Here is a 16,702-nt window from a genome sequence, read left to right on the forward strand (position 1 = left end):
TGTTCGGGAACCTTGAAAATTGTTGTATCGTGAGTTCAGGGGTGACACCGGCGATACGTTCAAGGACAGTCTGTGTATTTTTTATTAAAGATGGAGCAACTTATAACGAACAAAGACTTGAATGCATCGCCCATTTGCTTCATTTGAATACATTTGCATGGCAACTGTTTTCGCTCTTGAGCTGTTAAGTGGAACCATCGATTATGAATGTTGAATCCTTTCTGTTGTCTGTTCAGGGGAGGATGATGAAAAACTTGACTTGAAACCCGAAAATGCCCCTTTTTGTGAAGGAAAATGGGACTGTGATGTAGCAGGGGTGCACCCATACAGATTTGAAAGGGTGGCCATGGCCCTGCCATGGACCAAAGTTCTCTCTGTGTTCTGTTATAAGCAGAGTTGTTGATTAACTAAAACTCATTGCAATGGTAAGACAGGACAAACAGCATCTCATACACAAAGTTACATCCAGTCTACAGCAGGGCTGTAGTTTAGCCAGTTGTTTTTATCCGACCTTTATTTTACATAACCTTGCTGTATTTGCACCAAAACTACTCTCACATGTATGATTTGAACAATATATTTGTCTTTATATTTAAATTTTGTAAAGTGCAAGCGTTCCGTGTAAGACACTGCATAAAAAAAAAAAAAAAACTTATTGCAAAGGTAGTTTATCTGTTTCTGTACTGTAGCAGAAATGGATAAAACCAGAAAAACAAGTCGCTGTAATAATCAAATGATCAAATCGGCATTTGTGCAAGAAGGACCCTGCAGACATATCTTGGAGAAGTCGAGGGAAAGACATTTGATATCGCCAACTAAAACAGGGCACGTCCTAGCATGTGATGTCCGGCTGACGTTTTGAGTGTCACGCAGCACGCATTCTGGTAGCATCAAATACCAAGTTAACATAACAGGTCATGGTCAAGGTCAGCTTTGAGAAAAGTAAAAACTGAGCAGCGCTAAGGAGCTCATAAGACAAAATTGAGCATAAACTGGTTTCGATTATGACAGAGAAACCATGCAGGACAGCTGTAAGCCATGGTGGAGTTCTAAGGTCTGAGTTTTTAAGATTCTGGTGCAAAATATTTCAAGTTGAAGCTAAAATAAAAGCTGTTTTGTGTACATTTACTTCTTTCAAAGTCCTATTTTCTTCATGTCTATCTATGGCCACACTGGCAGGCACTTCAAAACGGTTTGACATCTGAGCTGCACTCACTAAGTGTGATGAAAGAGTAAAATGAAAAGAGGAGGAGGGGTTGAGGGCGGCTCATGAGAAGCTTAACTGCAGCAGAAACCAGGAGTTTAAATACACTTCATCGAGACACAGAATGTTTTTGTGCGACTTATACTTTTTCTGTTCGCAGGAGTCTCCATCAGACTAGCCAGCATCAATTAGTAAACACCTGATGGATCAGCACATTTGCTGAGTTGGTAATACAAACTACTTCTCAGTGCAATCCTGTTTTTTTTTTAATTTTTTTTTAAAGGTGTTAAAAGGGTTAATAGTTACATTGTGGCGACTTCCATTAAACAGATTATTATTCCAAATGGCCATTAATTATAAGGAAACCATCAAATGAGATACAAAACGGGTTAGGGATGACAAGGTCAATGATTTCAAGTGGCTAACACAATATTGGGCACAGAAAGTTAATGATCAGAGAAACTTGGGTTACGCAAGGGTGTCAGAAGAACGGAACAAAATTACAACAATCTTGTGTATTTAGAGAAGACACAAATGGTATGATGATTATCATACCATTTGTGAGAAAAAGAAGGATTTTTTGTCCATTGCATTTAGTCCCTGGGATGAAGTATATATAATCTTGGTAAGCTGTAGGAACGCTATCCAGATGTGCAAAGTGGGTTTGCAATATTGAAATACAAAAATTAATTTGTGAAAACAATGTATTCAAGTCTCCCCCCGCCCACCCCAACAGGAATCAATAAAAATAAAGCAGTGGTAAACACAGTACATTAAAAAGTTCATCAAGTCCATCATAACTAATCTCAAAGCTCACCGACGTCATCTGTGAGTCATCGTGCACCAGTTGCAAACCAATGTTAAACCAGCCACAAAATGAAGGCACAAAACTCTGATTATCAATCTGACAATTAAATAACTCTTTGATCAGTATGTGAATGCAAAAATATTTTTCTTTCAGTTTTTTCTTCATGTCATCATCTTTTAAAGATGTTTTTTTTCCAGCCCCTCCAAAGTAAGACAAATAAATTGTGTGATTAAATTCAGAGTAGAAAAACAAATACTGACAGAAGAACGGAGATCAGGTTTTCACAAATGTAAATTGATTTAAAAAGAAACAATTTCATATCAAAGGAAAATAAATGTACAAATTGCACCATTACAATATTGAAGTGTAAATTGTTTGAGCAGTAAAGAGCAAACATTTTTCTAAATTCAAAATACAAAGCTGTAAATCATTCAGAAATCCAAACATAAAAAAAAAAAACTCTTTAATGCAAGAAGATACATTAAAGAAAAACCTCTTTCCATATCAAGAGAAATTAGTTGATGAAGTAGACAACTTCATGTTTACGCCGACTCACATTTCTAGGCAAACTGGATCCTGGAGTTCTCCTGAGTTCAAGTCAAAACTTTACATTCAACAGAAACGAATGCCTCCAACAGGGGGGCAAAGCTGGAGTGTGTAGGTGACTGGAGAAGAAGAAACATGGATGAAATAAACAAACTGGACATCAAACCATTATTGGCACGGGGCAGCCCAGTCTCACCAGAAAACGTGCAATGAGAAGGTTCCTCTGTGTTTTGAATGTTTTAGAATGAAAATCTGAAAAGGAAATGTGTCACGAGGCCATGCTGTAGCCCTGCATTGCCTGGTGAGACGTCACCATTTATTAAAGCCATGTACTTAAACCTGTTCACATTTTGTCACATTAAAACCACAAACAAATGCATTTTGATAGGATTTTATGTGATTTACAACAAAAACGGAATGAAAACAATGAATGTTTTTAATGTGTGTACAAATAAAATGTGGTGTGATTTTGTGCAAAATCTGTTGACAAAGTAGCTTTAGGTGGTGCTCTCAACTAATCTTTTTCTTTATAAAAGACTTGTAAGAAGCAACTGTCATTGAAAGAAGGACCAAAATTCAACCTTTTGTTCTATGTATTTAGAAAAAAATAACATGACACATAGTGGTGGCAGCATAATGCTTTGGGAATAGCTTTTGTCAGCCAGGATAGAAAAGCTGGTCAGATTGATGGGGAGATGAACAGGCCTAAACACAGAAAGATGTAGGGGGGAAAAAATAAATATCAATGCCATGAAACCCAAGTCTGAGGTCGAAATTCAACTTCTGAACACACAGCCAGAGCAACAAACCAGTGACTCCGAAAAAGCATCTTCATGTGTCAGAATAACTGAACTTGAGCTAATTTGTAATGAAAAATGTGAAAGAGACAAATCTCTAGATGAGCAAAGCTGGAAGAGATAAAAGCTGCAACAACAGCAAAAGCTGGTTCTACAAAGTGTAAAAATACGAGTCAATGGTCAGGTCTGCAGTTGTATATAATAAAGAAAAAAATGAAACATTGGCAACCATTTATCCTTTTCCATCCACTACATAGTTAGGCCAACACAAGGTAGTGGACATCAGATGAAATCTCCATAAAATACAGTCAAGTTTGTGGTTTGATAAAAGGTGAAAAAATGTAGTAAATGATTTTACAAGGCACTTTAATTCCGTAGTGAGTCAGAAGCTTTATCTCTGTGGTTTATTATTTTTAGATAATCTACGTAAAGAATTTCTAAACCAACATAGTCATTACACGTTCAGTTGTGAGATCAGATTGCATGAGGCCTAAACTGACGGTCTTCAGTGATGCATTTAAATCAAGTCTTGTTTTTAAAGGTGTTTTGTCACTTTGGAGTGCTTCTGCCCCCTGCAGGCAGCAGAGAGCGTCTACATGAGGCCACAGCACGGCTCCTTGTTGTTGGTCTGCTCCTCCTCAGGGGCCCGCAGTTTCAGCAAGGGAGGATCTCCGCTGGCCGGGGTGAAGAACACCTGACTGGGAAACGACGACTGCTCTGGAGTCGGGATCGTTTGGATTTCTGGTTGAGCCTGAGGCGTCGTGGTGGCGACAGCAGGCTCCTCCACCTCAGCGGTGGAGGGCAGCGGGGGAGGAGGTGCAGGATACTTATTGAGCTTGGCAGCCGCTCGCTGGCGCTTCAGGTCGGCCAGGGTGTGGTGCGATTTCTCCCGGGTCATGCTGTCCGCGCCCTCGCCCTCCGCCTGCCCAGACGCAGGACTGAGCTCGTAGGTGCCGCTGCGATCCATGCGGCCCCCGCCGCTCCACAGCTCACCAGGCACAGAGGAAGCCAGAGACACGGACGTCTCCCCGTTCGCCACGCTAGCCGACGCAATCTTTCTGTTGGCAACCTCCAGTTCCTCCAAACGTATCGTTGCTGCTCCGGTAGCAACCTGAGAAAACAAGAGAAACCTTTAATAAACTTAAAAAAAAAAAAAAAAAAAACTAGTTAATCAAGTCAAACAGGGCTTAATCGGACTCATTGTGACAAATCTATTATTGAAATAATCCTCGTCTAATTTAGTAATCGATCAATAGTTATCTGGAGTTTATAGAATCAAGAGTATTCGTCTTTGCAGTTTGTTGAAAGAACATCTTAGATGTACAAAATAAATTTTGCATTTAAGATAAAAAAAACAAAACCCTTCAAAAAAATTAGTTCTACCCAGAGCTCATTAAATGACAGCTTTAGCTTCACTGGGTTCAAATAATGTAAAAAGAAATCTCTTATTAAGTACCGTTTGGTACCCAATTATTAACCAATTAATCCAAATAATAATCACCAGATCACCTTTACAATGTGTTGACGTTAAGTTGAGCGGAAAAGGCTGAGTTTTTCACGTTGGGAGTATTTCTTAGCTGCAGATGCCCATTTTCCTCCAGATTATCAAGCATTCACTAAGGAATGCTGTTATGTTATTGTACTTCAGGCAATACAATATTTATTTTCTTATTTAACAAAGAATGAAGTTATTTATATTTACTTTAAAATGAATTTCTAATGTGTAAATAAGATGGAGTGGTTGAATGAAAAATGTGTAGAATGTACAAATTTTTTAATTTGATTAATCATCAGAATAATTGGCAGATTAATCGATTACTACAGCAATCGTTAGCTGCCTCCCTAAAGTCAAACTTTATATGAGATAAAGGAGCCATTTTCAGTCACCATGTGAGCATGCTGAAGCAGCTCAATGTCAGTCTGTCTGTCCTCGTCCTCGTCCTGTGATTCAGGTGTGGTCGCCGGCTCCTGCCACACGATGGCCTCCCTGTGGTGCTCCCGGCGGTACAGACTGGACCGTTCATTCACACTGACCCGACGCACAACCTTCCTGTGTGGGCAAATGTTACAGGTATCAGGTAAAACACCCAACTGCTCCTACTTCTGAAGTAAATCCCTGTTCTTGTGTCCCTGAATTGCCTTGTTTACCCCCTGCTTCCAGTGCTGGACACTCGTCTTTGCAGCGTGCCCTTCTGCTTGTCCTGACTTTTCATGATGGCATCATGTTTGTTCTTCAAATCCGTCAGTTTGGCTCTGACCTCCTCATCGATACAAACATCTGCAGGCGGAGCAAGACGTCACAAATTTAGCATCAAGTTACTTCAGAGAAACAAAACAAAATGACCACAAAAAGCCTCTGATCTCACCGAGCGGCGTCTCATCTAAAACAGACTTGGAGTTCAGATTGGCTCCGTGAGCCACCAGCAGCTCCACCACTTGGATCTGGAAACAAGTGAAAACAAATGATACCCATTAGACAGGTCAAAACAAAGTTACTCGAGGTCGACAGCAGAACGAACCTGTCCCCAGCAGGCGGCTGCGTGAAGCGGCGTCCATCCATCAGAGTCTTTCAGTTCCAGCTGAGCCCTCTGGTCGACGAGCAGCTCTACTACAGACATGTAGCCATTGGCAGATGCTATGTGGAGCTGGAATGGAAAGAAAAAATAATTAAAAAAGGCTACTGCAGTGCTGGATGTTTCTCATTTGACTGATTCTGAAGATCATGGATGTTTCACATTTTGTTGAAACAGTCCAGTTTGTTTGAACCCTCTTTTACTCCAGATTAACGCTTGTCCAGACTACACTTTTGTGGACGATCTCTTGTGTGCCATGTGTTATATCATCTCACCAGCGTCGCTCCATTGTTGTCTTGTGCATTTAAATCTGCTCCGGTGTTAATCAAAGCCTCGACGTCAGCAAGCATGGTCAGCTCTTTCGCTCCTCTGCATTCGTCTATCCGCTTCTGAGTTATCCCTGTGAAGAAAAAAAAAAAAAAAGGCAAAATGTTATGCTGAACAGTGATTTAACATAAATTATGTGAAACATTTTCTGTCCCCACTGCGCAGCAAAAGATTTTACATTTACGGACCCTGCTCAGCCATAACCATCTCTAGCAGCTCCAGCGTAGCCTCGTCCTCACAGAGGTCATAGGCCATGTTGCCATCTGCATTGACGGCCAGCAGGTTGGCTCCACTACAAGGAAATAGACATGCAAATTGTTCAGGCTTAGAGTGGCACACCCTTTTGTACAAAGCAATGTTTTCAAAGTCAAACTGCAGCCATATTAGCATTGGTTTTGCATACTGCATATCTTAGGTTTCTCAGTCTGTTTATCTAAATGAAAATTAAATAAATACAGAAGAGAAAGCGAGAGGAGTAAAAGGCTCAGATATTAGAAAGAAAAAACTTGGACATTTTTCAGAACGGAAGGGAAAACTGACGCACGCCTGAATGAGAAGCTGCACTAGTCCAGTGTGTCCACAGGTGGCAGCGGCGTGCAGCGGCGTCCACAGCTCACTGTCGCAGGCGTTCACAGAGGCACCAGCATCTAGCAGGCACTGAACTATCTCCACAAAGTCGTCGATGCAGCACTGAGAAGAAGAAAAACAGCAAAAAAACACAGAAAAATCCTAAAAATGGTAACTCCATGATGATTTTTAAAAAAAGATACAAACAATAAAGCACTGGGATAAAAAGCAAACAAGAAAATGCATGGATGGATAAATCATTGCCAGATTTTGAATGAAAACTAAGCTTACTTTAGAGGAAAGATTTGCATGAATGGCTCAGTCTTCTGCTGTGCAAATACAAAGTTTTTCCTAAAAACTCAGCTGCGACTGATTTTATAAAGAGTTCTCTGTTCAGACAAACACTCCTTTCATGAGTGAGAAGAGGCAGAAATTTACATCAACTTATAGGGAGAATAAATTACAAATGGTTTAAATTGTTAAACACACGCCATTGGAGTTAAAATCACAAAAATCCCTTAACTTTTTCTAAATCTGGCTATTAAAGTCCCCAGTTTGCTAAAATTGCTGGCCTTTGAACAAAAGTGGAGTTGAATAATCTAAGCTTACTTATATAAACTAAGTTATCTGAAGATTTAGACATAATAAAGACTTAAAAAAGGACATGATGGATGAAAACATCACAGACAGACACAACACTGGAAAGTCACAAACATTTTGAAAACATGCAATTTTTGTTACAGAACCTTTACTGTTATCCTAAAGCAAAGTAGGTCTCTGTGCATATTTGGTGGATTGAGGGAAAATTAATGAACTGAAAACATGGTTTTAAAATACTTAAGTTTTGACAATTTCAGCAAAGCCCTGAACCTTCTGCCTTGTACCTGATGTAGGGCTGTCAGTCCGTCCTCATTGACCAGATCTGGGCTGACCCCGCTGTTGAGCAGCTCTCTCACTAGAAAAAACAAAGGCACACATAAAAAAACACACACACACACACACACACACACACACACACACACACACACACACACACACACACACACACACACACACACACACACACACACACACACACACACACACACACACACACAAGACCCCACTGGAAGAAAGCCTGTACCTGTCTGTGGCTCCTAAACAGCAACAAATTTGTTTCTAGATAGAGATCAATGCTTTATTCCAAGCAGACAACAATAAACTTCTTGAAAACAAAATTGGGAGATATTGCAAAATAATCAGTAATTTCTCAGGGAAATAATCCTGATTTATTATGAGGTAGAATCCCTCACAAAACCAATAGGGCTTGTATGTGACAGGCCAAAACAAACTAATGCACAACTGTGAAAAAGGAACAAAATAATACACCCAGTTTTCAACCTTCTACACAAATATAAAACTGGTAAGAGTGGAATGCATGTTACTTAAATAACATTTAAATGTTATTTAAAGAGAACCATCTTTAGCTGCAGTTGAACCTCCAAGTATGCTTGAGGATTTCTATCTACTTTGTACTTTCAGATATTTAAATGTTTAAACATTCTTCTTTGCAGAAGAGCTGAAGTGCAGCCAGGAGTGATTTGTGAGCATTTGTAAACATCAGTTTTCAAGTCCTAAGAAGATTTTTTTACATCAATTTAGGTCTGGACTTTGATTAGGAGACACTTGGAGATACTTTGTTAAAGAGTTAGTATTCCAACCAAGATAATTATTTACATGTCTTCCGAAAATTATTCTTACGCTTTGGTATTACATAAAATCCTTCTTAGATACATTGAAGTGTGTTATTGTAATGTCAGAACATTTGAAAGCCTTTAAAGGATATGCAGAGTTTAGCAAGGTAGTGAGTGTGTGTGAGTGTGTGTTTACTTCTCACCCTCCTCAACGTCATTACGGGCCGCTGCTTCCAGCAGCGTGACAGAGTCGGGGAACTTCACTTTCGTAGTGCGTTTCTTCTTCTTGTCCGCCTTGGCCCTGGATCCTCGGGACGCGTCCTTTTCCATCTGCGTCCACGCCTTCAGCTGCTGGGCGCGGCGTTTCTGGGCGTGCTTCAGGCGCTCCGTGGCACTCAGACGCCCGACCGTGGCCATCTCTGCCAGCAGTTCGCCGTGGTCTGCTGCCATGGCGAACAGGGTGCCGGCTGTCTCGTGCCTGTGTTCGGCTCGTTCTCCGAAATCAGATTCTTTTAGTAATTTCAAAACTTTGTATCAGTCTTCTCTTGGGTTAAAGAACTACATCACAATGTTTAGCAGAATATAGAAAAGGAGTTAGATTTTTAGTACATAAATAAATAAATTACAAAAAAAATGGAAGTGATGAAAAATAAATTAAGTCAGGTTGCTTTTTCTCTAAATATCTCCATGATTACAAATTGGGTTTTATCAATGTTTTATATAAAAACTTTTATTGGACCAAAATGAAATGCTGTTGACTTATTACCGAAAGGAAAAAGTGTTAGCTTCTGCAAACTTTCAGTCCTTTCCATTTCACCTGTAGATGATCTTGCAATAATACATTTAAGGAAAGAAAAAGAGAAGGGAGATGGAACATAAACTCTCGGCTTTGTGGACTCGCTCTCTTCTCCAAAGTGTTTAATTTGGGGCTGATATAGTCCAAGAACTGGATTCAACAGGGGTCGATGCCTTCAGAATGTACTGGCGATGAACAAACATGCATTATGCGGATAGAACTGGAACGCTCAATGACAACAGATGCAGGATTTAGACCATGTCCTCCACAGTACCAGATTATTTCATAAATCCAATCGAGGTGCTCAGTAAACACTGCATGGCTTTTTCTTGTTGATGAACATTCTTCAGGTGAAATGTTGACAGTTCAGTCTGTAGTTAGCTGCTCCTCCAGTCTGATCCAGTCTGTAGGCAGGGAGAAAAAATGTGAGTGCTCCGTTACAGTAGAATGCATGAGTTCTCCACTTCTAACATTGTTATCTTTAACCCCGGAGTTCCCTCATCTCCCTTGTCTCTCCTAAAGAAACTTGAGATGGTGGGATGCTTTTCATTAATGATTGACACTAGCTGAAGCTTGCATGCAATGGCTGTTCCCACAGGGACGAGAGCAAGACACACAAAGTGGTTAAAATCTGCATAGCAACACTCTGTTTCAGTGCAAGTTCAAACTCTAGCAACGCCGGACATTAATATCTCTCCCGTTGCCTTTCGTTAACTTCCAGTAGAGATACACGACTCACACTCGGCTCTTTCCAGGCTACTCATATATTATTCAGGCTTTGGCCTGTACACACTGAGAGGAAGGTCAACTAGAGGCACTCACTAAGATAGAGAGAGTGAACGGTAAGACACTAGTGTGAGGACACAGAGCTATGGCAGCAAGCAACACGTGAAATGTGAGTGAACTAGTGTGCTTAAACCACACTACCTCAATAAATCAGTCGAATAGCAGACAAATTGGTGTACTGATAATGATAAGATATATCAGTTACAAACTTCCTCTCAGATGTTCGTCTTACCGAGGTTCATCATTCCTGCAATGTTTTTCCTGAATGTTATAATTCAAAAAGTTTTGAGCGATTTACAGCTAAAAGCTCCAATGATATTTTCAGTGTATAGAAATTTGCCTACACGCTGTCTGCTTTACCATTTTGGTTGGCCTTGTGAATACTCTATTTTAAAATATTCAGAGTCATAAACTACTCTGCAAGGATTTCCTTATGTTAAAGGTCAAAACACTCGAATCTACCAGGAAACAGTTGCGCTCATAAGTTTAAATACCTTGGCTGAATTTGAGATTTTGTCCATTATTCAGAGAACAATGCAACAAACCCAATATTATACAAGAACTTTTTGCAAGAAGATAAACTGTTCCACCAACTACCTTATAAAGTTGGTGTTCACTTACGTTGAAATGGGTAATAACCGGCATTAAGAAATGGTAATCTGGGAAGTTTCTGCTGTCATTATGATTCAAAGATTTTAAACACTAATGTTGATTATAAAGAGTTTCACCCAACCAGTAATCAGGAGTCAGAAAATATTTTGAATATATACATTTTCTGGGAAGTGAACAAAACTGTACTTCCTGGCAACTACCTAAATGCATTCAAAAAAATTTAAACAATGTTAGATGTTATTAAATCAAAATTTGTTTCTTTTAATTGGAAAACTCCTGTGCAGTTAAATGTTAGGATTTTTCAAAGAAACTTGGTTAAATGCCCCTTAATATCCATGGACTGAGAATTTGCCTACTTTTATCTGCCCAGATCATAGTCTGTTTTATTCATTTTTTTAATTTCTTCTTATCCAGGTGAGAAATTCAAAGTCCATTCCATAGAATGACGAGGTGAATTACAAGTTTTGCACTCAAGAGTCTTTCCATTGAAGCTGACTCGAGTTAAGTGAATGTGTAGCTAAACAAGGCTCAAACCAACCAAATCTTCACAAAAAGGTTTAAAATTGACCATCAGTGGTTAAAAGTGTATCATAATTTCCTCCTTTCTAAATGTATTTGCTTTTGTTCGGAAATGTCAGGGATGTAAACCACACTACTGCAAGACGTTCTCTTGACAAAGCAAAGCACTGCTATAAAGCTGTTGTTTCATGGCAACCTGTAGTCAAAAGAACGGTCATGTGGTGACCACAGCAGGAAGAAGCTCTGTGGGGACGATTTGAGACAACAGACTGGATCCACCCTCCTTGCCAGATGACTATTTAAATAATATCATCCACACCAGAACAGTGATGTGCTTCACCCAGATGTTTTCACAAATAAACACATCTTCTTCTATCTAACTTGACATTCTGAATTGCAACATGTCATACCACTTTTAAAATATCTTAACTTTCATCTTTTAAAAAAATTATGATTATTAATAATTCATAAGTATATCACTGTTTGATTACCATTTTATTTATTTATTTTTTGCTAACTTCTTTAAGAAACACTTCATTAAATAAATGATTAGGTTTACTACTTGATGGCTATTAATTTAATAAATGAGGTCATCTGAAAATTACAACCTGTATTTTCTCAGGTTATCTTGGTCTGATGCTTGATTTTTTTTTTTTTTTTTTTTTTTTTGATGAGCTGAAACATTGAAGTGTGACTTCTCCAGACTCCACAAAGGATTAAAACTGATTAAATAATAGATATTTGTTTACAATTTGTTCAAGCACAATAAAAAGAGGATCTACACCACACAGGGATTTGTCCAGGCGAGTTTAGAATCCAGTATCTTCTTTAGTAAATGCCCTTTTGTATTTAAAGGGCATTTAGCAAGGCTCCAAATGCAACACAGCTCTGTATGCGTGAGCTGGTCTCGGCCAACATCCCTAAATCACTTTTAACGAAACAGTCTCTGGAGTGACAACAATCCCATTAACAACTTAAACGTCTTCTGGGCAAAAGGGAATTGTCTCTTTAAAATCTCCTAACCGTTTGCTAGGAAGCTTAGCTGTTGCTGTTATGTCTTATCTAATGAGGACCATTAATAAACCTCTAATGGAATTGTCCACCATTTGTTGAAAGAACGGATAACTAAAATGTAATGAACACAAACACTAACTTTGACACATGAACTAACAGTACTAGTCTCCTACAATCCTTTTATGACCACAAACACGCAGTCAGGGCACAAGAGGTCAGTGTTTGCAGATTAGCGACCTTGGCAGAGTGAGATGGACAAGTCAGATCTCAGCCAAAGCCAATCAGTGCAGGGTATCAGAGGAATGAAGCTCAGCCACAACATTGCAATGTTTACTGTTGAGCTGACTGTTGAGCTGACTGAGAAATAAATCTTCATGGTTTAATTTACAGGTCCTACACATACTACAAAATAATGCGAACGGCATAGAAACTTAGGAGAGCGGTCTGCAAATTAAAGCACAACCTTTCCTAAACTGAGGAAAACCCTTTCCCCACACCCACGTTTTTTTTTTTTTTTTTTTTTTTTTTGTCAGAATACCCTGATAAGTATAGTGGCTTTATTTCTGCCCAGAAATACATGGATTTTTGAGTTTCTGATTGACCAGAAGACAACCATCCAATTATATTCACATCCTATGCTCAGTTTGGCTTATGGAATGAATTTGGAAGGATAACTTCAAAGGGTTTCTATTTATCTTCTACCCCACTCAGCTCCAGACTGTCACAGAAGCTGGACAGAAATCAAAGGTTTGTAAACCGGTGTGTAAACATTAGCATGACACAGCACTGTTTAAAATCAAGTTTCAGTAACAAACTTTATTCCAATTATCATTTATGCGTTTGCCTGCCAAAACAAAAAAGAAAGATAACACAGTTAATAAAACAGAGACGAAGGGGGAAAAAAGATCCTGATTCTCTGTGACTCACGGATTTAGGGATATTTGGGTTCTCTCATTACACTTGTTGTGGAATTTGTTGTTGGTAAGACTGTAGGAACCTTGTGAGTTTGAGTCAGGCAAAGACCAGTCAGAAGGAAAATATTGTATAAGGTTCAGCCATAACAAAAACTCCCTAGAAAAGAATTTCATACATGCAGAAAAAAAAGTGCATTTTAATGTGTTTGGAAACATTCTGCAGCATCACTCTGACATTTATAGTCTTCCGACCTTTTTTAATTAGATGACCTAACAGGAAGGGGCTGTGGGAGAACACAAACCTTCTCTGAGCAGCTATGATGAATAGAGTAGCGTAAACACACACACGCGTAAAAGCTCTTACATCCTTCTTTAGGTGGTACCTACCTCGGTACAACTTGATCACTCTTCCAAGAACATGGCTGAAAATACAGCTGACACCTTTGCTCAAACTTAAAGCCGACTACCCAAAGCGCTAAGAGCTTCATCCGTGGTTTATCGCCACCGAAACAAGTCCAAACTGGGCTGTGTGCTGCCAACAACCTTGTAAAGTGATTTGATGAAGCGCACAGACTGAAGCGAACAATGTTGAGTCAATGTGGCTTGATGGTTCGGGAACGATCCAGCATAAAACCCGAAACAATGCCAAGTGGCCAGAATGGCCTGCCAAACACACAGAAAGGCTTTTTTGTCACTTACTATGCAGCACAGACATCAATTACGGAAGAAGTGGAGCTTGAAACAGCTTGCTGAGTAAATAAATAACAATGGGTGTCTCTATTTGCATCAATTTAAACCAAAATTGATGAGACAAAACATGTTGTTTTTTTTTTTTTTGTTTGTGGTTGCAAAAAATCTGTATGTGATTTGGTTATAATTTTCCTGCCAGGCCTGAATGAAGGAGAGGCACAGAAAGAGCAAGCGAGGAGGATCTACAGTAAGCTCTGTCATGTGTAAAGATTTGGGTTGCCCCATATAATCACCCAGAAATCTCAGTAAATCTGCCAAGTAGCCAATAGCAAGGTAAGAGAGAGGGAGAGAGAGAGGCATTGGATGAAAAGGAAAACAGTCTGACTAAATGTGGACAAAAGAATCTGGAGACTTCACTTCTAAAATTAGATAGAAGCGAGTATCTGGCTTTTACACACAGAGAATAATGGATACAAAGAGGAATTTGAGCTCATGCTTTCTTGAGTCATCTGGACTTTTAGCATTACAAACATAAACCATTTCAAGATTGCTAAGAAAGATCTTTCTAGTAAGTACTTCACAGTCACAATTTCAGCTATAAACAGGATTTTTCCAAAATGACCCATTATTTGCACCATAAAACAGCTCTTTCCCTCATAAGCCCCCACAGGGTTCAAGTCCACTAAATCTCATGTGTTGATATTTAATCTGGCTTTTTCATTATTTTCCTTCCAGATGCACTATTTCCTTCCAGAGGAAGGAAATAATCTCGGTCTGCATTATAAACCCTACAAATATTTGACTACACTTCCCATAGAAATGCTGCTGAAAAAGTACTTTGCCCATACGCTGTATTACTCATGAGCAACACCCCGGTTTAATGTGTACTAGTTAAGCGGGGTTAATAAGTCACAGTGAGAGCCAAATACTCTCACTGTGAGTATTTAGAGCGGGAGGGATGTCCAGGCTGCAGAGATGAAATTTCACAGTAGCATCTCCTGGACGACACCTTCAGCTGTTGGCAAGCACTGCTAATCCATCTCAGTTGTTTTTGCAGCTCCTCTTCAAATCTCTTTTTGAGATTGGTGCTTAGATTTAGAAATGACATCAAACTCAACCAAACTGGGTTTGAAACCAGAGGGGACTGGTGACTCGGCTAACGTTTGTTAACTCATACAAGGCAATCATTCTTTCATTTTTAAACATGCTACATGCTTACTAAGGAAAGTTGTATAGTGCTGTATGGGAAAGATAACTAAGCCACATCTGTCTGTCGGTCATTTCTTCCACTATGTTTATGTCCTTGAGTTTTATAGCCTCTAACCCAGAGGTCCTTAACTCCAGGTCTTGAAGTCCAGCGTCCTGCAACTTCTAGATGTGTCTCTGCTTTAACACACCTAAGTCAAACAATGAGGTCATCAGCAGAACTCTGCAAACCTTGACCGCCTTCGGAGGAGGCAATTGGCTCCGTTTGAGTCAGGTGTGTTGTTCGAGGGACACATCTAAAGTTGTGGAGCATTGGCCACAAAGGACTGGAGTTTTACACCCCTGAACTCATCACATTTTTTAAATAAATATTAAGGTTGATTCATCTTCCCATCAAATGCTACCAGCTTCCTTGTCCTGCAGCATAACTTTGCCACCATGTTTCACTAAATGTGTAAAAGTTCTGAGGCTGTGACTAAATAGTGGGTGTGATGTGTCCAGAGTCATGTGCTGTTATTTTCCCACCATACTGAGAATTTTGTATGCAGCTCTGATCTCTCATCCAAGAGTATCAGAGAAAAGGAGGGTTAATCTGAATTCATATAATTGTTTGTATGTGTTTAAAACATACATGTAAAATTTACTTCCCACTAAACAATTGCACACCAATTTCTGTTCCTCTCACATTAAATATCAACAAAACACCCTGACGTATATGGTGACAAAATTGTGAAAAGGCATATGGAATTAAAGTAGAGCTTAGTTAAATTAAAAATACCATTTGAATAAACAAATAATTTTATTTTGATCAGTTTGAAGCTTAATAAATTAAAAAAACATAGCATTGTATGGTAATTTTTATAATCCAATAATTTGATTACCTAGCCCACATTCCTAATAACACAGAGGAAACCTTTTAAAAGTGGAGATTATATCCTGAACTATGACCTGAACTTTTATGTCACTGTGTCGACTATAGTTCACCAATTTCCGGACGATTTCAATTTCAAGCGGTCATAGAAGTAAATTAAGCATGTTGGGCTTTTGTTTTTCACTTAATTCCACTTTAAACTGTAATTAGAGGCTCTGATAGAAGCAGCAGAGGCTTAACATCAACCTAAACTGAGCTGGAGCAGCAGCAGATTACCTAACGCTCCTCAGCGGTCCACCTACACCAACGCAACAGGTAGCTGTTTGTCTGACAGGTAGAAAGTAGTTTAACTCACCCGCCTTCATTCACAGCGGGAGGGCTCTGACAGAGTCGACATTTTTCTTTTAATTAAGCCATAAAAGCCACTGAGAGCACCTGCTTACTGAGTTCATTGAGAGAGGTCACGTCATGCTAGCTTTGCCTTAGCTGGCTGCTGTTGAGCTGCTTCATAACCAGAAACAAAACCCGCTGCGGAGATTAAACATTATTTCATGTTCTCGTCGACGACTTTATTTGAAAAGGCGTGAGATGGAACCGAGCAGGACGGCCACTTCCACTCGAGCTTCATAGAAAACGCAGGAGTGACATCTTACCTGTTGAAGCGGCTGTCAGCGGCGGCTCCTGTTCAGCTGTGCGGCTGTGAAAACCGAGTCAGCTGCTGTCCACCGCTCCTGCTCCTGCTCCTGCCTGCCAGCCCTCAGGGGAAATGCCTCACCATAACAACCTGACCTGCACCCTC

The 16,702-nt window shown here is 39.6% G+C and overlaps 1 protein-coding gene across 3 annotated transcripts; it reads right to left on the minus strand.

Annotated features, from left to right (window-relative positions):
• Positions 1-920: 920 nt before the first annotated feature.
• ppp1r16a (protein phosphatase 1, regulatory subunit 16A) lies at positions 921-16,654 on the minus strand. Of its 3 annotated transcripts, none has more exons than XM_055037331.1 (11): positions 16,557-16,654; positions 8,699-9,695; positions 7,707-7,777; positions 6,800-6,945; positions 6,444-6,547; positions 6,204-6,328; positions 5,875-6,000; positions 5,722-5,797; positions 5,504-5,633; positions 5,243-5,405; positions 921-4,466 (listed from the first exon to the last, which is right to left on the minus strand). In XM_055037331.1, the coding sequence occupies exons 2-11, from the start codon at positions 8,943-8,945 to the stop codon at positions 3,948-3,950; spliced, it is 1,707 nt and encodes a 568-aa protein (XP_054893306.1). In that variant the 5' UTR covers positions 8,946-9,695; positions 16,557-16,654; the 3' UTR covers positions 921-3,947. The 3 variants fall into 3 exon arrangements, with proteins under 3 accessions (XP_054893306.1, XP_054893308.1, XP_054893307.1); XM_055037333.1 differs by lacking the exon at positions 16,557-16,654 and adding an exon at positions 13,524-13,679; XM_055037332.1 differs by lacking the exon at positions 16,557-16,654 and adding an exon at positions 10,699-10,750.
• Between the last annotated feature and the right edge of the window lie 48 nt (positions 16,655-16,702).

The sequence above is a fragment of the Poeciliopsis prolifica genome, unplaced genomic scaffold, assembly GCF_027474105.1.
Source record: "Poeciliopsis prolifica strain line A6 unplaced genomic scaffold, Auburn_PproV2 SCAFFOLD012, whole genome shotgun sequence".
NCBI classification, from domain to species: domain Eukaryota; kingdom Metazoa; phylum Chordata; class Actinopteri; order Cyprinodontiformes; family Poeciliidae; genus Poeciliopsis; species Poeciliopsis prolifica.